Below are 23,669 nucleotides of genomic sequence, written 5' to 3'. Positions count from 1 at the left end.
CTGCTGTATGAACAGTTCGATTTTAGTACAGCATGCTCATCTGACAGAAGCCGAACGGCCGGCTTATGTTGGACTGGCTGACATACACACGGGCGTAATGTAAGCTGGTCTTTATTGAACTTACCGATTGTCTCCCGACATTCGGCCCGTGTGTACTAGGCATTAGTCTGGTTAAAAAGGTCCATATAGTTCAACCAATAAAAAAAAAGGGTGGGTTGATTTTTACAATCCTATACCCACAGTTGATGCAGAGGAAGGCAAAGCATGATCCAATTTGCTCCAGCAGGGGAAAACTCCTTCCTGATCCCCCAAGAGGCAATCTGATGTTCTTTAGATCAACTTTACTTTTTAAATGTTAGTATCCAGTTATATTTACATGTAGCGCCCTGGGGTTTAGTCGGGGAACTACTGTAGTTGATTGCTAGGGATCCATTGACTTCTCCCTAAGTTTGGCCTGGTTGTACTTTCCTCTTCTACCACAACCCAAACAATATATCAAGCTGACTGCTTGGTGATCCACGTCCACCCTGTGTGCAGCTTGCAAGATACTTTTATGTAAGTGTATCTGAATAAAGTGTTGCTTTTACTATCACACTGATCTAGGCACCCTCTTTCTGCTGTTTTTATTTATTAAAAGCACATAAGTTATACTCACAAAAGTAGGAATAAAATCAAGCTTGTCATGCACAATGCTCCAACTGGTGAGGCGGGTGACTCTGGCCACACGGTAAAAAAGCTTGTGCATTTCGGGGGACAGACTCGCAGTATTTTTGCAGTGAATGGAAGAGTTAAGTGAGTGCACGCATGGCGCGGTCCCATTCTGTTACTGGAAGTGAGGGAGCAGAGATATGGTGAACAGGTGGAGAGGGCAATTGGCAGAGCGTGTCCTTCCTAAATGCAACCATAGTATTAGTGTGTATTAACATAGAGTCAACTAACAAGAGTCAACTAGAGTTTACTCATCTGTTAAGCAAAGGTACCCCATGTGCAGGGCAGTGACCTTTGTTCTAGGTGCCTAGCCCAGTAGAACCCACCCTGGGGTAGGCCTATCATGTGTCCCACACTTAGAATCCTAAGAGGAGGGGAACATGAATGAGTTGCCAACCACCTACTGCCTACCCCGTACATGCACCTGAATCCATTTAACCTCAGTAAAACCTTGGAAACCCACCTCTGCCGGGTTAGCCCGCCCATATCAAAATTTTTGAAAAAAATCTTATGCAGTTTGTTAGATCTTTGTTAGATCAGGTTAGATCAATCATTGTTTGCGTTAGATCTCACACAGAAGAAGCAATATTAATTTATTTGCTGGGGGGGGGGGGCGCTAACCCGTCATCAGCCCCCCTTATCAAATAATTGACCAAACAGTTGGCTATTTTGGAAGCTATTTTTTAGCTGCGGTAAGATCAAGTGGTTTTAAACGTTAGATCTCACATAATTAGAGACTTTTTAAGTGATTTAATGTAGGGGCTGGCCCCCCTTATCAAATTTTCTGGCCAAAAATCATTCAGGCTAATAGATATTCCTTAGATCCGGTAAGATCACGTGGTTTTAACATTAGATCTCATAGTTTTAGAGATATTCCACATAAAAATAGAGATATTAGGTGGTACACATGCAATTCTCTGGCAAAAACATTCGGGTTAGTAGATAATTGTTAAATTAAGTTGTTGCTGCATTAAACCTAGCATGCACATGGCAGACATCAGTAATAATCGCAATGTAAGTAGGGATATAAGTGTGTTGCAGTTTGAACAGTGAGATGTTTTATTTAATCTAAGATAAATGCAGAACAGTTTATTTTATGAGAAGTTATGCCCCTGTGGCAGTATCTTAAAATTAATACATCTTGCCATCGCTGCTCTAAATTGTGGGCACAACTGGAACAGGCCCAGACTGACATTCCGCTGCCAGGGGCTCTGTGGTGCTATGACCAACTACTGCCTGTGCTGAAATCACACACCCCATAATGGGTACGACGCTCCGCATATGCTCCCAGGTCAGCACACAGAACCGGCTTTCTTCCCCTGATTTCCCATTGATCCCTATCATAGAAAACCTGCGGTTCCTCCCCTGGTCTGGAACCCCAGATGTTTCGGACCCTACGCCAAGCAGGTCGGGTCCAGGCATCCCACTTCCTAACGGGAGACTAATGGCCTTCCACAGAAGTGCTAATGAGCCCTTCAAACTTTCCTTTTGGACAGCGCTACAATTACATCACTTTCTCAATACTTTGCCTAATCCGCAGCATACTGTTCAGAAGAGGCTTCCCTTAAACAGGTTCTATCCAAAACATACGCCCTCTTGAACTGTCTGGCTGAATAACCACACTTACCGTTCTTTAACAAATGGAAAAGGAAACCGGGGCGTATATTTACATCTGCTCAGATACAACATATCCTCAGATTTTCGTTGAAAGAGACCAACTATTAACTGTCAACAAGGTGGTACCTCACCCCCCACCTCTTACATAAATACTACCCTGTAACAACTGACCAATGTTGGAGATGCCAGGGGGATGGAGGAACAATACTCCACATATTTTGGTCGTGCCCTAAATTGACCCACTTCTGGGAGACGGAGAAACCACACAAATTTACAGAATATAAGATTCCTGGTGATCCAGCCTTTTTCCTGCTACATGTTTCCACCATCTCAGCCAAACGCTATAAAAACTCCATTGTAAGACACCTCTTGAACGCAGCAAAGTCTTGTATCCCACTCCATTGGAAGAAACAAACACCACCGGCCATCGCTGATTGGCTTCGTAAGGTGGAAGATCTAGTACTCACTGCACAACACCAACAGGAAAAATACTCTAAAATTTGGGGACTATGGAACCAGTTTGCTGTTTCCGCGGAGGGTACTGCCTGTACTTGGGACATAATGTGTCAGGTAATTTTCTGAAGCCCGTTCACCGTAGTTATCCTGAACCAACGCCATTTCACCCCCCAACCCTACCTTTTCTCCCCCCCCCCTAACTGTTTGGTCAATCTTTTGATAAGGGGGGCTGATGACGGGTTGGCCACCCCCCAGCAAATAACGGTTAATATTGCTTCTTCTGTGTGAGATCTTACGCAAACAACGGTTGATCTAACCTGATCTAACAAACTGCATAAGATTTTTTTCAAAAATTTTGATAGGGGGGGGGGGGCACTAACCCGGCAGAGGTGTATCCCAGATCCTACGATGTGGGGATGGCCTGTAATGTTGCTTTGGACACACCTCATCAGCACTTTATGCAATGCATTAGTTAACTGCAGGTCCATTCCTATGGACCCTAGGCCCTGAAGAGCCAGGGCTTCTAGCAATATGGAATGAGGGCCCTGTAGGGGCGCTAGACAATTGTCCAGGGGTGTTACATTACTATTGTGGCAAGCCACTGTTTACTTTTAATGAATATAGCCCCTAATGTTTAGTCTAGATCATCAATCTATGCCAAACTTGGGCTCCTTTCATGCACCTGTTATGTTCAGGACTTAAAGCCAAAATAGAATCATGTCATGAAATAAACATGGAAGCTGCCACTGAATTTTTCTTTGGAAATGCTAATTGCCTGGCTATTATGCTCACCCACTGGCATGAGTAAAACTGATTGGGGACCAGCATGCACAGTCCTGCCTTTTTCTTTAACTTTTTTTGATGTGAATATTAGCTTCCACTAAGTAACAATAAAGAATTTATGCTAGTGGGTCATAACAGCCAGGTAACTAGTATTAAAGAGACTGCAATGCATCACCTATGTTTCTCTTGGATCTGCTTAAAAAGTCAGTGATCATAGCAAATGAGATTGAAAGTATCAAGTTCAACTCATGACAAATCAAAGGGCTCATGCACACAGAACAATTTAAAAATGCCAGCGCATTTAGCTGTGTTTTTACATTAGCGTTATTGCGTGTTTTTCATTAAAAACACTCCCTATAATGTAAACTCCTAAAAACCTCAAATGCGGTTTTCGTTTTTACTGCTCCTGATAGCACAGGCTGTGTGGTGTTTGTTTTTTGTTTTGTTTTTTTCTGCTCCTAAACGCTTATGCCTCCAAACGCCTCTGACAGTTTGTGTGCATGGACACATAGGCTAACATGGAGGGACTTTTAGAGGCAGTTAAAAAAAAATGTCAAATGCCCCTAACAGCAGCTGTAAAAAAGTCCCGTGTGCATGAGCCCTAAAACTCATTGCTCTAAAGTCAAGTTCTTGTACAATGGCTACATACAATTTATTGGAAAGACATGTCACATGACCACATTTACCATGCTGGTGATGGATAACTAGGTAGTTATTTTGGCTATGGAAATTGTCCTTTCAATGGCTAATATACCAGGTGGATGTTTATTTGCTATAGAAATGTCCTTTTCAATGGCTATTTAGGTCTAAACCAGTTGGGGAAGTTTATGAACCTGGAACCTCCATGATGGAAATGGTTAAATACTGTGGTTTATGGGGATGGGGGGGGGGGGGGGGGGGAGAGTTGGCAATTGTAACAAATGTCGATGATGCTTAAAGCCCCACTCCAGAAAGTCCTCTGCAGTGGGGCTGCACCTGCACTGCTATGGTTAATTTTTCTATTTACCCGATCCTCAACTCCCTAGCAAATGGCGCTCCCCTATGTTCTAGAAGTGGACTGTCCCTTGGCGTCCCCGCTTCCAGTGCAGGGCTATAGTCCCTTCATCAGTCTTGCTGACATCAGAGGGCCCTAAACCTCCAAAGTGCAGGGACTGGTCTAGCAGTGCAGAGAAACCTGTGGGAGCAGAGTTGGGTAAATCTGCTTTTCTCGGTCCCATAGTCATAAACAATCAACACTTGCAGTGCGAGAGCAGCCCCACTGCAGGGGAAGAATTTCATTTTTCTTGGTGTAAATCTTTAATTGAATGTGCTTCTCAAGTCTTTTTATTCCATAAGTGTAATGAGAGAGAGAGAGATTATAAAAAAAAATTTTAATGGATGTCCTACTTTTAGTAGAAAATCTTTATTCCCTCTTCCTGGTAGGCGGAGACATGGAACCTCCGTGTGCGCTTGGTTGGAAGTAAGAAAAGTGAGGACATAAACATTGTTTGCTCTATATCAAAAGACAAGAAGCCTCGTGTGATTACCCCTAAGCCAAAGAGTACCAGAATGCCTCAGCTGACTACTGTGCCCATTTGGACAATGCCACGCAGCAGCACTTTGACCAAAAAAAGCGTGGTTTTGGCAAATGCAACGTTGCCAACTACAACCAGATTTGTTCAGAGCGAAGTCAAAGATCAAAAATCGACAACTCCTCCTGGCACAGTCCCTGGAACAAAGGAGCCTGATGTGACCGCTAAAACAAAGAATGTGACCTTTAAAAGTCCTCTTCCTATTGTACAGCAAACTACGAGAAGATCCCAAACATATCCAGGTGAGGTCAGTATGTTTGTGTCAGATGTAATTAATTAGGTTTTCTTTGTATTTGTCACTTTGGTAACCTAAAGGCAGTGTTTGTCCAAAACTGTTTTGTTACAAAACAGTTTGTTACTGGTAGGTTGAATTACTATCTCTCTAGGTGTAGATTGAGATGTTCCTGTAGTTTAAAGTGGTTGTAAACCTCAGACATGAAATACGAACAAAGCATATCACTCTATAGTGTGTGTACAGTGAGCTGCAGAAAAAAGGGTATATCTTACCGTTGTGTACCACCTCAGTCACATCCCTGGATATATGTAGGGGTTTACATCCACTTTATCATTATATGGCTTTGTTATGGCTCAACTTTTTGGCGCCCTGACCCCTTAATATTTTGTGTTCCTTTTTAACAGGTAGCCTAAATGAGTCGCAGTGCTCTGTGCCAAATGAAAGGGTCCCGTGCCTGGATTCCAGTGTTTCCCGTGATACATGTGTGCATTACCGCTGTTGTCATGATCCTGAAGATCCCATCACGCCTTGCTACTATGGACATACAGGTGAGGTTTCTGAATGTAATCTATTGGCAGTCTACAAAACTGGTCCTTACCTAATGGAATCCCCTCTGTTTTTTTACTGTAATGTATTTAGGCTGCATATACTGTAATCAATATGCTGCAGCAAGCTTTAAGTACCCCATGCTAGCAGCACCTTGGAGAGTAAGACCACTGCACTCACACACAAGCAGCAGCCCAGGTCTCCAGTGGTCAGACTGCAGGAGTTTGAAATGTCCCCCCATACTCCCTGCTCCAATCAACAGTGCTCTACCTCCCTGTTGATGGAAGCAATGTGCAGGTGACATGCTGGACTGCTGGGGACTATGGTCGCTGCTTATGTGTGTGGAGCAATCAATCTCAAAGGTCCTGCCAGCACTGGCAGCCACCTTTGCAGCAGCACTAAAGCAAAAAAGCAAAGTACTTATTACTGTATGTTTAGCCTGATTCCATTAGAAAAAAAATTAAATTTGGTTTTATGTATATCTGCATTCAAACAAATTCTATTGCAGCTTACTAGTCCATGAAGTAGCTTCACTTTCAGGCTTTTTTCCATTAGAATCAGTGGCGTCGCTAGGGGGTGGCTTTTGGGGCTATAGCCCCGAATCTGGGACCCACAGCCCAGAGTCTCTGCAGGGGTCCCCAAGGGGAGGGGAGGCTCTCTGGGAACCCTGATGTAAGTGGGGACACACATTATATATGTGTATGCCCGCCCAAGTGTATGACTTTCTTTACTACGCTGCTATGGGCTCTAGCCCCAGATCTTTGTAGACCTAGCAACACCCCTGATTAGAATTATCCTGCAGCTAACTCTCTTCCTGTTATTGAGTGACAATGCTCACTTGCTGTATGGTATCTAACCCTAACCTACACTCCTGAATTGAACTACTTACACTTTCTCAATAACATTTCTATTACATTGGTGCTTATATTCGCATAAGATGGCTGGGAAGGAGAATAACCTTGTTTTTCTGAGGCTGGTTCGTGCCTCCCAGGCTAAGCCTTAGACAAATGTTGGATTCATGCAGCAAAGCCAACTAAGTGGGATCAACTGGAAGAAATGGTTTTAATTGTGTCAATTTTGTAGCTTGATACACTGAAGACCCTGAGTTGCATGTAGACTGGTAGTGATCTCTGCTGCCCAAGCAGGAAGTCTAAGGTTAACTGCACACCAGGTTTTTCTTGGCTGGTTTTTCTTGGGTCTGACCCACCAGTCCTGCTATAAAAAGGAGGGCCCAGATCCTGGTGTGAGGGGAGATTTACTCACCACAGTCTGTATGGGAGGAAAGACACTTGGCAGCAAGATGTAGGAGAGTGTTTTTGTTCCTGATTTCAGTATAGCTGCTATTCGTCTGTGTCCAGGAGCCTTCTGCAATGTAGGATTACTGGAACTTGCAGTCCTTCCGTTACTGGGTAGCGGTGATAAGCTGGACAGGTGAAGAGGGCATTGGCTCTGCGTGTCCCTCCTAAATGCACAAGTGACTCAGTGTACATGACATCGAGTTTACTAGAGTTCGTTCATGTTTAGTCATGTGTCGGGTCATGAGTGTGGTTGTACAAGGTGCCCTGTGTAGCCCAGAAGAACCCACCCCGGGGCAGGCCTATTATGTGACCCTTACTTGGCGCCCACCGAGGAGGCAAATATGGAGGAGGTGGACGACCGCTACATGACAATTGCCCTAAGAAGTATCTAAAACCAGAAACACAAATTCAGTTACAGTGCCTTGCAAAAGTATTCACCCCCTTGGCTTTTTACCTATTTTGTTACATTACAGCCTTTAGTTCAATACTTATTTTAATCTGAATTATATGTGATGGATCAGAACACAATAGTCAAAGTTGGTGAAGTAAAATTAGAAAAATATATACATAAAACTATTTTTCAGAAATAAAAAAAAATTGGCATGTGTGCATGCATTTACCCCCTTTATGAAGTCCATAAAAAGCTCTGGTGCAACCAATTGCCTTCAGAAGTCACATAATTAGTGGAATGATGTCCACCTGTGTGCAATCTAAGTGTCACATGATCGGTCATTACATATACACACCTTTTTGAAAGGCCCCAGAGGCTGCAACACCTAAGCAAGAGGCACCACTAACCAAGCACTGCCATGAAGACCAAGGAACTCTCTAAACAAGTAAGGGACAATGTTAAGTACAAGTCAGGGTTAGGTTATAAAAAAAAAAAAAAAAAATCCAAATCTTTGATCCCTAGGCGCACCATCAAATCTATCATAACCAAATGGAAAGAATATGGCACAACAGCAAAGCTGCCAAGAGACGGCCGCACACCAAAACTCACGGACCGGGCAAGGAGGGCAAAACTCGCGGACCAGGCAAGGAGGCAGCACAGAGACCTAAAGTACCTCTAGAGGAGCTGCAGAGTTCCACAGCAGAGACAGGGGTATCTGTACATAGGAGGACAATAAGCCGTACGCTCCATAGAGTTGAATTTTATGGCAGAGTGGCAAACCAACACATCACCCAAAGAACATCATCCCCACAGTGAAACATGGTGGTGGCAGCATGCTGTGGGGATGTTTTTCAGCGGTCGGGACTGGGAAACTGGTCAGAGTTGAGGGAAAGATGGATGGTGCTAAATACAGGGATATTTTGAGCAAAACCTGTACCACTTTATTCATAGATATATCAAGGAACTTCAAATGAACCATTGTGAGGACTTTCTAATTGGATTACCATGCCCCGTTTTGTGTGTATATATGTGTATGAATGTATGTATATACATATACACACATACATACATATATGACCCCAAACACACTGCTAAAGCAACACTTGAGTGGTTTAAGGGGAAACATGTTAATGTGTTGGAATGGTCTAGTCAAAGCCCAGACCTCAATCCAATAGAAAATCTGTAGTCAGACTTAGATTGCTGTTCACAAGCGTAAACCATCCAACTTGAAGGAGCAGTTTTGCAAGGAGGAATGGGCAAAAATCCTAGTGGCAAGCTCATAGACTTATCCAAAGCGACTTGGAGCTGTGATGGCTGCAAAAGGTGGCTCTACAAAGTATTGACTTTAAGGGGTGAATAGTTATGCACATTGACTTTTTCTGTTATTTTTGTCCCATTTGTTTGCTTCACAATAAAAAAAATAAAAAATCTTCAAAGTTTGTGGGCATGTTCTGTAAACTAAATGAGGCAAATCCTCCAACAATTCCAGGCTGTGAGGCAGCAAAACATGAAAAATGCCAAGGGGGGTGAATATTTTGCAAGGCACTGCATATTGCAGGTTACTTGTCCTTGGATGTGGTGGCTGCACAGACGATCAGTTGATCCTACCAGCAATCCACTGTGCTTATTACTCCCTCTGACTGAAACTGCCGTGTTATCTATGTTCTGAACTAGAAATCCCCCCCCGAAATTACAAAGAGATAAGATAGAGAGGAAGACGTTTGTAGTCCTAGGACAGGAACTGTAAGCTGGAATATATTCAATTTGTTTTACATAAATTGTATAAAGCTTTAGTTTTGCAGTGGAAGTATTACAACCTCCTGGCAGGTCTGTTTCCCCTCTTGGTCCTGGTGACTATGGTGTTAAGTACAGAAAGTGATGGGAAATGCAAACCTTTTTGGAGTTACAGGAGATGGGTCTTCAGGAATATTATTTTCAGACCTACATGTCAGGGTGGTGCCCACTGCAGCAGTGGTGTCACTAGGGTTGGGGTCAACTGGTGCAATAAAACATGTGTACACACACACACACACACACACACACACACACACTAATTTCCGGTTCTCTCAAAGTGCGCCAGATATGCAGCATGCAGGACCTGACACCCCCCCCCCCCCCAATGTGTAACACCCGGGGTAGACCACCAAAACCCCCCACCCGTTGGTACGCCACTGTGTACTATGTTTACCATGTGATCAAATGGATTAGATCTGTATTTGCTGCAATGGCTATACAGATATAAGTAATCTTCTTCCTTTTTTTTTCTCCGTTACACAAGTTTATCATGGAAGCAAAACTTTGTGATTATTCAGGCCAGCATTGTGAAAAGTGTGCAGACTCAGTCAGATTTTAACAGATCAGTAAATTGCCTCTGGTTGGTTACTATTATCTACACCCTTTTAAATGAAGACCCTTTTTTTTATCTTTCAGTGACTGCAAATTGCTCATCGGATGGGTTCTTCCAGCTGGTAATATCTCGCTTTGTCACCAACCCCCCCTTGTTGTTGACATCGATTGTACTGGGCCTTGGGACATGTCCTTCCCCAGTTATAATAGGAGATTTTCTGGTGGTGACAGGAAAGCTGCTGGCTTGCAGCACCCCTCAGGTGGGAGGATGATTTTGTGCCCTTTTTTATAAGACCTTTTGTGCATAATTTGATTGTCAGCTTTTCTTTCTCTTCAGTTTGTCCAGGGACAGCTGATTTATGAATTGTCGATCATATCAAAGCAAGATGTTCTGGTTTCCTCATTAGGATCGATCACTCGGGATAGCACGCTTACGTAAGTGTCAGTTCCTTAGTCTGTTTTGTAGACACTTGACCATCAAACCTGTATCAGCTTGTTGGACATGCATTCCAAAACCATGAAGTTTGACCTCACCCCTTGTAGCTATAATGGCTTTCACTATTCTGAGAATGCTTACCTTTTAAGAATTGGATTGACATTAGAAAAATGCCCACTCAGGCCTAAACCATCTTTGTTTTGGGTACTGATTTTATACAATACATGACTCTCAAATAGTATCCAAAGTCATTGACTAAATTATTAGCAGTAGTACTTGCCTTGTTCCTCCACTCCTAGGCAGCTAGAACTTTTACTATGTGCTCCTATGTCCTGGGTTGTGGGTAGGTACTCGCCAGCCTCGCATACAATGCATGACCACTGGTCCTACATTGTATGTGATGTGGAAAAGTCTGCAACTGGGGGGCAGTATAGGGAGGACCAGCTGGGAGCAAGCTTGCGGCAACATGGACTGTGTAAGAATTTACTGCTTATTCCTACCCCCCCCCCAGACTAAACAAGTATTTATTTTAGTTTGGTATTTCAAGTAAACCCTTTATATGCAGTTATTGGGTGTATGTCAAACCATGCAGTTAAGACTGCAGGATTTCACGGCCGTATAAACGCAACTCAATCATCACGTCAAGATGGAATCCAGAGCCCAACATAGGTTAACTGTATGCATACAGTGCATCTGTATTGCACTGAAAGTATTCCCATTTTTGCCAAGCATTTTTGCTCATTGTTATGTTACAGCCTTATTCCAAAATGGATTAAATTCATTATTTTCCTCAAAATTCTACAAACAATACCCCATATTGACAACGTGAAACAAGTTTGGCATCTTTGCAAATTTATTAAAAATAAACAAAAAAATCTCATGTGCATAAGTATTCACAACCTTTGCCATGACACTCAAAATTGAGCTCAGGTGCATCCTGTTTCCGCTGATCATTCCTGAGATGTTTTTACAACTTGATTTGAGTCCACCTGTAGTAAATTCAGTTGATTGGACATGATTTGGAAAGGCGCACGCACCTGTCTATATAAGGTCCTACAGGTAACAGTGAATGTCGGCTCACAAACCAAGCCATGAAGTCCTAAGGAATTGTCTGTAGACCTCCAAGAACATGATTGTATCGAGGCACAGGAGGAGAAGGGCCTTAGTCAGAGAGGTGACCAAGAACCTGATGGTCACTGACAGAGCTCCAGCGTTTCTCTGTGGAGAGAGGTGAACCTTCCAGAAGCACTACCATCTCTGCAGCACTCCACCAATCAGGCCACCAATCATAGTAGAGTGGCCAGACGAAAGCCACTCCTCTGTAAAAGGCACATGACAGCCCACATGCAGTTTTCCAAAAGGTGCCTGAAGGACTCTGACCAATAGAAACTAAATTCTGTGGTCTGATGAAAGAAAGATTGAACTTTTTGCCTAAATGGCAAGCATCATGTCTGGAGGAAACCAGACATCACTCCTCACCTGTCCAATACCATCCCTACAGTGAAGCATGATGGTGGTGGCAGCATCATGCTGCAGATATGTTTTTCAGTGGCAGGAACTGGGAGACTAGGAAAGATGAATGCAGCAATGTACAGAGACATCCTTGATGAAAACCTACTCCAGAGCACTCTGGAACTCACTGGGGCAAAAGTTTATCTTACAACAGGACAACGACCCTAAGCACGCAGCCAAGATAACAAAGGAGTGGCTACGGGACAAATCTGTCAATGTCCTTGAGTGGCCCAGCCAGAACCCAGACTTTAATCAGATTGAACATCTCTGGAGAGATCTGAAAATAGCTGTGCACCGACTCTCCCCATCCAACCTGATGGAGATTAAAAGATCCTGCAAATAATAGGCAAAACTGCCCAAAAAAGTGTGCCAAGCTTGTAGCATCATACTTAGACTTGAGTATATATTTAAACTTTGACAAAAAACCCTGGAAGCTGATTGGTTTCTATGCAGAGCTGCACCAGATTTTGCATTCTCCAGTTTTAGTAAATTGGTCCCGTAGTATTTGCTGTAGTGAAGAACACAAGCAGTCAAAATTAAGGAGTAGTCCTTTATGCCAATAATTTGGTGCGATGCAAAGACAAATCGGTAGGTATTTGAAACCACTGGAGACTGACCCAGTTGGGAGGTCTGAACCGTAAGAGCCTTGTTGGGAAATGTGGCCGCAGGATTATTCTGTGGCCCAGCTGCACAGAGTCCCACTATTTCACTGCCGTTTCATTTATTGTAATGCAATTACAAAAAACAAAAGCAAATTATTACACCCAAGCACCCCTGTTGGTCGATTTTCATGTAGGATAATATAAATAAATACTTTTGTATAATTTGATCAGACGTGAAAGGAATATGTAGCACTGACCCCCCCCCCCAAGGAGCTGCTGATATTTTGATTTGGGCCTGTACTCTGCTATATGCCCCCTTAATTTGACTCAGTCCATAGTTGCCAACAGTCCCTATTTTGGGACCCTCGTCCCGATTAAAGCTTGTCCCGATTGTTTTCCCAGGATTTTGGTTTTGTCCTGAGAAAATCGGGAATATTTTTGGCAAAAAAACGGCAACGGCTACACAATAATGGCCGCCGTCGCCTCCACAAGTGTTTCCCCTTGTGTTCAGTGCAGAGGAGAGGGGCAGCCAATCTGCTTCTCTCTTTAGTGTACAAATAGAAAATTCTATTGTACACTGAAGCCTATTGGCTGCAGGGATTGGCGACCCCTCCCTCCACTGAACACAAGGAAATGTTCAATCTCAACACGCCGCCAACCCTCCGCTCCGCCCCGTGTGTCTGAAGAGCGCCACTACTGGAAGGACCGGGGCTCGCTGGTGGGGACAGTGCACTGATGATCCTGGCTACCTCCTTGCGATGAGCGCGGGGGGGACACAGTCACACTGGAAGGACCGGGGCTCCGCTGGCTGGGGACAGTATACTGATGGTCTTGGCTCCCCCTTGCACCCTGTCCCCCCATGTCACCACCATTCTTGCACCCCTCTCCCCCCATGTCACCACCATACCTGCTTCCCCCCCTCTCCCCCCATGTCACTACCATAACTGCAACCCCCTCCCCCCCGTGTCACCACCATACCTGCTTCCCCCCTCCTTCCTGTGTCACCACCATACCTGCACCCCCCCTTCTTCCCGTGTCGCCACCATACCTGCACCCCCCTCCCCCTGTGTCACCACCATACCTGCACCCCCCCTCCCCCCATGTCACCACCATACCTGCACCCCCCCTCCCCCCATGTCACCACCATACCCTGCACCCCCCCTCCCCCCATGTCACCACCATAACCTGCAGCCCCCTCCCCCCATGTCACCACCATAACCTGCAGCCCCCTCCCCCCATGTCACCACCATAACCTGCAGCCCCCTCCCCCCATGTCACTACTAGGGCACCTGACGTAGGAGCGGATTGTCCTGGGGACACCTGATGTGGGGGCGGGCTGTCCTGGGGACACCTGACGTGGGGGCGGGCTGTCCTGGGGACACCTGACGGCAGAGGACACGCTCAGGAGTCCCCCTGATTCTGCATTATGGTGAGTTGAATGATTTCATTGTATATTACAATGTAATAGTAGAAATAATGTGCTTTAATCATCCTGACATAACCATGGTGCCGGGATGATTAAAGCGCTAACACCAGGTGTTTGGAGTATCTTTATCTGCTGATTGTTAAACTCTGGAATACACATTGCTATTGTGGTGTAGGATCTGGGTCTGCTGTCCCTCCATCCCTTTCCCCCTTTCCCCCTTTCCCCCTCCATCCCTCATTCATCTCAGACTCTAACCACACCCCTTTTTGAGACACGTCCATTTAAGTCACACCCATTATTTTGCATAAACCACACCCATTTTTGGCGCCTTTTTTTTTTTTTTTTTTTTTTACAATGTTGACAACTATGCTCAGTCCCCTTGACACAGCTGTGGTGTAATGTTAGTGTGCAGCAGAAACTTAGACAATTCCACAATTGATAATATAGTTTACCTTTTTGTCTTTACCTTTAACCTCCAGCTCTCCACCTGCTATGCAATTTAAAGGAAACAGCACTCCACGCAATGGTACCTAACCAAGATTAATATTTTACTGTATCTGCTTCAAAAATGATTACAGCAGTTTTACTATCAGACCAACATAGTGTGACAGCCAACAGATTTAACTCACAAAAGTACTACACAAATGAAAGTTGTTTAATTTAACCTCTTAGAAATGCGTCTATGAAATGAGACCAATGGCAGAGTGAAACTGACTTCACTATGGGCACTGTCCCACTCTCAGCACGCTTGTCTATGTAAAAGACAACTGGAATTTTAATAGGGCATAACACAATTTCTAGGGAGGAATATCTATGGCAAGTCTTAAGCTGGCCATGGCCTCAACTGTGGTAGCCAGAAATCTGGAGTATTGGCTTGAACCGCTGAGAGAGCATATCGAGGGAAGTACTTCCCAAGAGGATCTGTTGGATACCCTCCCAGTTCTGTTGAAAGCAGTGGGATATTTAACGGACGCCTCGGCTGAGTCAATCAGAATGTCCGCTAGGATTTCGGCCCTGGTGAACTCGGCGTGAAGGGAGCTCTGGTTAAAAACTTGGTCTGGAGACTCCGCTTCTAAAGTGAAGCTCTGTGGTCTCCCTTTTTAATGGGGATTTGCTATTTGGCCCAAGCTTGGAGGCTATTTTGGATAGGACTGCAGATAAGAGGCTTTTCCAGGTGCTCTTGGTCAAAAGAATTTTCATTTGTTTCTGTGATGTTAACCAAGGCGAAGGCCGAGATCGACTGGACGGCTTAAGTAGGCAGGACTGACAAGCGGGATATCATCAACAGCTGAGTAACTGTGGAGAGATAGGAGCTGGCAATTAGCCGACAGCTGAGCGGCCAGCTCGGAGAAGGGCTGAGCCCAGCCTTGACAGTGAGTTGGGATTGTCCACCACCAAATCTGCGGTGGAAGGGTCAGTTACTTCAAGAGTCCTTTTTACAATGAGAACAACCTCAGAGCCTTCACATGAAGTATATGTTTGTCTTTAGGGCGGGTGAATAACACTTCGCTCTCACTGTTCTTTAGGTTCTGGGGTTACAGGCACACTGATCTCTTCTTCCTGCATATCAGCTTCAGCTTCCTCAATGAAGGATGGAAAGTCTTAGGGGTCTGTTGTCAGCAGGGAAGATTGAGGGTCTTCCAACTCTTCAAAAGGTGGACTTTTGAGGTAAAAACTCAGGAGCCTCTGGCCTGAGAGTCACCTCAGTCACCTTGGGAGGAGAAGAAAAGGGGGAGTGGCAGGCCCTTTCATTTGAGATGGCCACAGACCATCTTTCTCTTCATCCTTGCTGTTTTCATCTTCAGCAAAGGGTACAGAGTGAGATATAGTCACTGGCCGGGATCTTTGAGAGGCCGTGGGTGTGGACTGTAAATCTGGCTGTGGTACATGAACTGCTTCTGACAGAGGCAACAGATTGCGATGCCAAGTCTTCAGCGTGCCTGTGCTTCCTTCTGGCTGGATTTGATATACTAGGTGTCCTGGCAGATGCTTGCAAACGACATAGGGCTGCGACTTCCAGTGGTCATTCAACTTGTGCTTTCCAGGGACACCCAGGTTTCTCAGCAGTACCTTGTCATCCGGCTGCAGGTCCTGCACTCGTACCCTGAGGTCAAAGTTTATTTTGTTTCTCTGTCCTCGGGTATATGAGGCAGCTTGAGCCTTATCATAGGCAATTTTCAGACGTCTCTGCAGGCGATCCATATACCCTCTGTGGGAAGTTGCTAAGGTATGGTCGAGGGATGTGCCGAAGGCCAAGCCTACTGGCAGCTGGGCCTATGGTCCGAACATCAAACTATAGGGAGAGTAACCTGTGGCATCATTGGCGGTGCTGTTATAAGCATGCACAATAGCCACTATGTGCTTGCTCCAGTGCTGCTTTTGTTCTGAACTTAGAATTCCAAGCATATCCAGGAGGGTTCGGTTGAATCTCTCTGAGGATCTACTTGAGGATGATACGGGGTGGTTTTAGACTTCCTGATGCCCAACAGGTCTGAAAGTCTGAGTCTACTCTCAATCTCTCCCTTGATCAGAGTGGATGCATTGGGACAGACCATAGTGCACAAAGAATTTCTCAGCGAAGATCTTGGCCACCGTGGATGCTTGTTGGTCCCTCGTGGAAAACGCCTGGGCAAACAGAGGGGAATGGTCAGTCACTACCAGGATATTTCCCTGCCCGCTCAGATCAGGCTCCAAACACAATGTCAATGCACACCAGCTCCATGGGTCCCTGACTCTGAAGATGGCTCTCTTGGTGCAGCAGATGGGTTTCCTTCGAGGAGTCAGTGAGGAGCAAATCTGGGTGTTGGCTCTCCATGGCCTTCAATGCCAAGCTACAGGGAGGGTCCTCCAACTGGTCCCTCCACAGGTCTTTCTTTGACAGCTTGGGCAGACCCTCATCCCTGACTTGGGTGACATTGCAATAACATCTGGGGACACCAGCAGCTGACACTCCAACCTCTTATATCGCTGGGCCTATTCTTCGGGAGGGTCTCTGGAACAATTTGGCCTTCTTGACAAAGCATCTGCATCTTGTTTCCCGACCCCGGTCGACACTTCAGGCTGAAAATAAACCCTGATAGAGCAGCCAACCATCTATGACCTGTGGCGTCCAACTTGGTGGTAGTGAGGATGTAGGTGAGAGGATTGTTGTCTGTCTTGATCACGAACTCTGCTCCATACAGGTAATCCCTCAGCTTATCCACCACTGCCCACTTCAAGGCCAGGAACTCAAGTTTGTGCATGGGGTAGTTTTCGGCGGGGGCCAAGTTCCGACTCACATAGGCAACAGACCATAGATGCTGTCCTGCTCTTGATATACCACCCCACCCAACCCATCACGATTGGCATCAAAGTGTAGCTCGTATGGCTTGGTTGGATCTGCATAGACCACAACTGGATCAGTTGTTAGGCTTCACTTCAGCTGCCTAAAACATCTTCACACTTAGGAGTCCATTGTTGCTGAATGGATTCTCTTGGTTTTCTGGGACCTCCAGCTGGTCTGACAGGCTTCGCCAGATCAGGGTCAGCGTCTTGGCGAATCCCTTGACAAATCTCCTGTAATAAGAGCAGAATCTCAGAAATGACCTAAGCTCAGTCACGTTGGTAGGCCTCGGCTAGGAGGTGACAGCTTCCAGCTTCTGGAGGTCGGTGGCCATTTCGTCAGCAGACACAATGTGGCCAAGGCAGTTGACTGAGGGTTGATAAAACTGGTACTTTTCCAGAGACAGCTTCAACCCCCTCCTCATGGAGTCTCTTCAGGACCTTCTGCAGACGCTCTTCGTGCTCTTCCAGGGTCTTGCCGAAAACTATGTTGTCTAAGAACACCTCGATCAGTTTCATGTCACCCACAGTCTTCTCCATTAGCCTTTGGAAGGTGGCTGGGGCACCAGACAGGCCTTGATGCATACAGTCAAATCCAAAGATCCCCTCTGGGGTAATAAAAATGGTCTTCTCCCGATCCTCAGGGTGCATGGGGATTTGGTAATACCCACTCTTCAAATCCAGCATGCGAAATCACTTCACTCCTGACAGGCTCTGCAAGGCATCTTCTATCCTTGGAATGGTATATTGGTCGGGAATGGTCGTTTGGTTCAGCGTCCGATAGTCAATACCCAGCCTCAGTGACCCATTCTTCTTCCGTACCACCACTATTGGGGTAGCGCATAGACTCTGGGACTATCGGATGGTACCTGCCCTCTTCAACTCTGCCAGTTGTTCACGCAGATCCTCCAAGTGCCCTAAAGGAATCCCTGAATGGCTTATGCACTCAAAGAGATGAATCCAGTATTGGGCACGTTTTGCACACCCCACATCAAATTCCCTCTTGGAGAATGCAGCCTGCTATCTCAGGAGCTGAGTCTTGGCCCTTTCTTTCCATTCACGAAAAAGGAGTATTCTTAGGATAGAACTCCTCCACAGAGATCCCATCCTTTGCTCCCCCCACCAAATCAGACTGGGGTGGCCAGATTCACTTGTCCCAGGAACATCTGAGCCGGCATCTTCACTGGTGAGGCTGTTATGTTGCGGACACTAACCAAGATCTTCCCGTGTCTTCTTTGCAACCCTTCGTTGAAACCACCTTGGGAATTCTCTCCACTCCCATGTCTTCTCTGTCAGATTCAAGGACAATGAAAGGGCCTGGTTGCTTCCAATTTAGCTTGACAGATGCTCGTAAATAGGCCACTTTACAAGGCTGAAATACCTCACACTGGTCCAAGCGCCAGATCTTTTCCACTCCTTTAGCTGGAGCCTTCTGTTTTTGTACCAGGTGCTGGTAGGCTTGTCTCAGCATGGGGAGCGCACTTGTAGTTGAAGTGCGTGGCTCCAGAACAAGAGGTGTCAACAGCCTTCTGACAAGATCAGTATTGGTCCCTATGATGAGAGAACTTGCTGGCCCCTGGTGGGCGAGGACAGACCACTGCCTGAGTGTCAAGTCTCGGCTTTCCCAGCCATGGAGGGATCGAAGGTCAGCTTGACCGGTAGATGGCCATCATAGGGGAAGTTGAGTCACCATGCCCCATGTCTGCAGCTCTTTCAACTTCTGCAACAGCAGGTGCTTGAGGTGCCTGTCATAGTCTCTGTAGAGAAGGGTCACTTAGGCTCCATTATCCAGAAGGACCTTGGTTTAGACTCCCTTTACTTAGATGGGAACAGGAGAAGGTCCCACCAGCTTGTCAGGGAGCATAGAGGAAGTGGTGGCCCTGGCCTGTTTGGTTTGTATCCGCGCTCCTGTCTGCAGATATTCTGATCGTGCTCAAGTCTGCGCTAAGTTCTGGGAGTCTGGTGTGCACTGACTCTCCGACATCAGGCAGCATGTGTCAAAGGAAACGGGACACTGGGTTGCTTGAAGGCAACAACGGGGGGGCCCTCCAAGGGTTTGGACTTTCCATGCTGTCTCTTCGTGTCATTGGTTTTGAGCCAGCTACCGTAGATGGGTACCCGGTTGGCTCCTTCACCTCTGGCTTCTGGCACTGCGTCAGGCTTCACTGGGCTTGGTCACACCTGTCAATTAATATCCCACTTAATTTCTGCATACCTCGGTATGCTCCATGGCACTCCTCACTGGTACACGTGAAAATGCTCATCGGCTCCGATATACACTAGTATGGAAATCCGTGCATCGCTACCAAATATCCATAGTATCCCTGTAATTATGGACAATCAAACATTAAAATCAGTCGATCTTACTGGAACCAATGAATATCAATTAGCCGGGGTGATTTTTTTTTTTTTTTTGGCCAGAAAATTTGATAAGAGGTGGTCAGCCCCCCTTATTAATCATTTAAGTCTCTATGTGAGATCTAATCTCATCCTTATGTACCAACACCTAATATCTCTTAGGTTAAAACCACTTGATCTTACCGGATCTAACAAATATCTATTAGCCTGAATGATTTTTGGCCAGAAAATTGTATGTGGGGGGCAAACCCGTCCATATGTACCACCTAATATCTCCATTTTGATATGGAATATCTCTGAAATGATGTGAGATCTAACGTTAAAACCACTTGATCTTACCGGATCTAACAAATATATATATTAGCCTGAATGATTTTTGGCCAGAAAATTTGATAAGGGGGGGTCAGCCCCCCCTCATTAATCACTTAATAAGTCTCCAATTATGTGAGATCTAACGTTAAAACCACTTGATCTCACTTTTGAAATGGCTTCCAAAATAGCTAACTGGTCAATATTTTGATAAGGGGGGGCTGATGACGGGTTAGCCCCCCCCCCAGCAAATAACTGTTAATATTGCTTCATTGTGAGATCTAATGCAAACAACGGTTGATCTAACAAAGATCTAACAAACTGCATAAGATTTTTTTCAAAAATTTTGATAGGGGAGGGGGGGCTACAGAAGGATGTCGGCTATCCCTGGTCCTGGAGGTTCTCATTAGACCAAAGGAGGCCTGGGACCTTGCTACAGCACAATCAGGTGACCGTTTGTGGAGTTACTGTTGAGCTTCTAGGAACTTTGTTGAAATTATTCCTGAACCTTTGCATCACTTACTACTGAACCCTTGCACTCTGTGTCCCTTTAAGCCACAGCCAGTATGCAGCACAATGAAAATCACACCCAACTTTTGCTGCGGCGCAGAACGCTGTGATTTTTCTCAGCTGCGGGGGCCCAACTTATGATACTGCACATAAGCCCGCTGCTTTCAGAAAATACCCCTGACCTGAGCTCATCATTGTGCATCCATTCCAGATGCTTGTATGTGACATCACACACAAGCACGTTGACTGGATGCGAGAGGTGGATCAGCAGGATGAGTGTGCCAGGACAGTTGTCTCATCTCGGCTTCCTTTCACCACTCTGCATTTCACGCATATCATAGATGAGAAGAGGGTACAGCAGTGGAGCAGATGAGCAGGAGGGTACAGCGGTGGGACAGATGTACAGAGAAGGTACAGTGGTGGAAGAGATGAGAAGGGGGTTCAGCAGTGGGACAGAAGAGCAGGGGGGGTTACCGTGGTGGGACAGATGAGAAGGGGGTTCAGTGGTGGGACAGAAAAGCAGGGGGGTAGAGCAGTGGGGCAGATGTGAAAGGAGGTGTATTGGTGGGGCAGATGAGAAAGCAGGTTACAGTGGTGGGGCAGATGAGCAGATGGGTTCAGTGATGGGACAGATGAGAAGCTGATTCAGTAGCGAGACAGAAGAGCATAGGGATACGGTGGTGGAGCAGATGTGCAGGGAGGTGCAGTGGTGGGGCAAATGAGTAGAGGGGTTCAGCAGTGGGACCAAAAAGCAGGAGGGTACAGCGATGGGGCAGATGAGCAGGGGGAAACAGTGGTGGCACATATGAGAAGGGGGTTCAGTGGTGGGACAGAAGAGCAGGGGGGTACAGCGGTGGGGCAGATGTGAAAGGAGGTGCATTGGTGGGACAGATGAGCAGGGGGTTAGTGGTGGGCAGAAGAGCAGGGGGTTAGTGGTGGGGCAGATGTGCAGAGGTTGGTACCAGTTGCGGCTGGTGAAGTTTTAGGATGGGGGGAGCGCCAGACCCCGCCCTTCCTTTTTGACCCCTCCCACTTGGTGAAAACAGGCGTGGCTTCAGCGAAATAGTGGGCGTAGCTCTAAGGTGGTGTGGTTAGCGTCTGAGATGAACGAGGGATGGAGGGAGAGGGAGAGGGAGAGAGGGGCAGCAGGCCTAGATCCTACACAACAATAGAAATGTGTATATTAGAACGTTTAACAATCAGCAGATAAAGATACTCCAAACACCTGGTGTTAGCACTTCAATCATTACGGCACCATGGTTGTTATGGTGTCAGGATGATTGAAGCGCATTATTTCTATTATTACATTGTAATATAAAATTAAATCATTCAACTCACCATAATGCAGAATCAGTGGGAGCCCCGAGTGTCACTAGCCACGTCGCCTACAACCAGATGCCATCAGGCGTCCCCAGCAGTCCGTCCTTACATCAGGTGCCCCCAGCGGAGTCCCTCCTTACATGCAGCCTGTGTCCCCCCCATTACATGCAGCCTGTGTCCCCCCCATTACATGCAGCCTGTGTCCCCCCCATTACATGCAGCCTGTGTCCCCCCCATTACATGCAGCCTGTGTCCCCCCCATTACATGCAGCCTGTGTCCCCCCCCATTACATGCAGCCTGTGTCCCCCCCATTACATGCAGCCTGTGTCCCCCCCATTACATGCAGCCTGTGTCCCCCCCATTACATGCAGCCTGTGTCCCCCCCATTACATGCAGCCTGTGTCCCCCCCATTACATGCAGCCTGTGTCCCCCCCATTACATGCAGCCTGTGTCCCCCCCATTACATGCAGCCTGTGTCCCCCCCATTACATGCAGCCTGTGTCCCCCCCATTACATGCAGCCTGTGTCCCCCCCATTACATGCAGCCTGTGTCCCCCCCATTACATGCAGCCTGTGTCCCCCCCCATTACATGCAGCCTGTGTCCCCCCCCATTACATGCAGCCTGTGTCCCCCCCCATTACATGCAGCCTGTGTCCCCCCCCATTACATGCAGCCTGTGTCCCCCCCCATTACATGCAGCCTGTGTCCCCCCCCATTACATGCAGCCTGTGTCCCCCCCCATTACATGCAGCCTGTGTCCCCCCCCATTACATGCAGCCTGTGTCCCCCCCCATTACATGCAGCCTGTGTCCCCCCCCATTACATGCAGCCTGTGTCCCCCCCCATTACATGCAGCCTGTGTCCCCCCCCATTACATGCAGCCTGTGTCCCCCCCCATTACATGCAGCCTGTGTCCCCCCCCATTACATGCAGCCTGTGTCCCCCCCCATTACATGCAGCCTGTGTCCCCCCCCATTACATGCAGCCTGTGTCCCCCCCCATTACATGCAGCCTGTGTCCCCCCCCATTACATGCAGCCTGTGTCCCCCCCCATTACATGCAGCCTGTGTCCCCCCCCCATTACATGCAGCCTGTGTCCCCCCCCATTACATGCAGCCTGTGTCCCCCCCCATTACATGCAGCCTGTGTCCCCCCCCATTACATGCAGCCTGTGTCCCCCCCCATTACATGCAGCCTGTGTCCCCCCCCATTACATGCAGCCTGTGTCCCCCCCCATTACATGCAGCCTGTGTCCCCCCCCATTACATGCAGCCTGTGTCCCCCCCCATTACATGCAGCCTGTGTCCCCCCCCATTACATGCAGCCTGTGTCCCCCCCCATTACATGCAGCCTGTGTCCCCCCCCATTACATGCAGCCTGTGTCCCCCCCCATTACATGCAGCCTGTGTCCCCCCCCATTACATGCAGCCTGTGTCCCCCCCCCCCATTACATGCAGCCTGTGTCCCCCCCCCCCCCCCATTACATGCAGCCTGTGTCCCCCCCCCCCCCCCCATTACATGCAGCCTGTGTCCCCCCCCCCCCCATTACATGCAGCCTGTGTCCCCTCCCCCATTACATGCAGCCTGTGTCCCCTCCCCCATTACATGCAGCCTGTGTCCCCTCCCCCATTACATGCAGCCTGTGTCCCCCCCCATTACATGCAGCCTGTGTCCCCCCCCATTACATGCAGCCTGTGTCCCCCCCCATTACATGCAGCCTGTGTCCCCCCCCATTACATGCAGCCTGTGTCCCCCCCCATTACATGCAGCCTGTGTCCCCCCCCCCCCATTACATGCAGCCTGTGTCCCCCCCCCCCCATTACATGCAGCCTGTGTCCCCCCCCCCATTACATGCAGCCTGTGTCCCCCCCCCCCATTACATGCAGCCTGTGTCCCCCCCCCCATTACATGCAGCCTGTGT

General features: G+C 47.2%; 1 protein-coding gene across 1 annotated transcript in view; it reads left to right on the top strand.

The window, feature by feature from the left end:
- The window catches only part of LOC141106327 (zona pellucida sperm-binding protein 4-like), an 82,336-nt gene that overhangs the window by 21,279 nt on the left and 37,388 nt on the right, over nucleotides 1-23,669 (top strand). Inside the window, exons 3-6 of the mRNA XM_073597010.1 lie at nucleotides 4,987-5,377; nucleotides 5,775-5,918; nucleotides 10,036-10,211; nucleotides 10,289-10,386. Of these exons, the coding sequence (XP_073453111.1) occupies nucleotides 4,987-5,377; nucleotides 5,775-5,918; nucleotides 10,036-10,211; nucleotides 10,289-10,386 (809 nt within the window). The remainder of the gene's footprint in view (nucleotides 1-4,986; nucleotides 5,378-5,774; nucleotides 5,919-10,035; nucleotides 10,212-10,288; nucleotides 10,387-23,669) is intronic.

Source organism: Aquarana catesbeiana, linkage group LG08 (assembly GCF_042186555.1).
Source record: "Aquarana catesbeiana isolate 2022-GZ linkage group LG08, ASM4218655v1, whole genome shotgun sequence".
Taxonomy (NCBI): domain Eukaryota; kingdom Metazoa; phylum Chordata; class Amphibia; order Anura; family Ranidae; genus Aquarana; species Aquarana catesbeiana.
The sequence above is the reverse complement of the archived record's forward strand: the minus strand, read 5'-3'. Positions and strand labels throughout refer to the sequence as shown.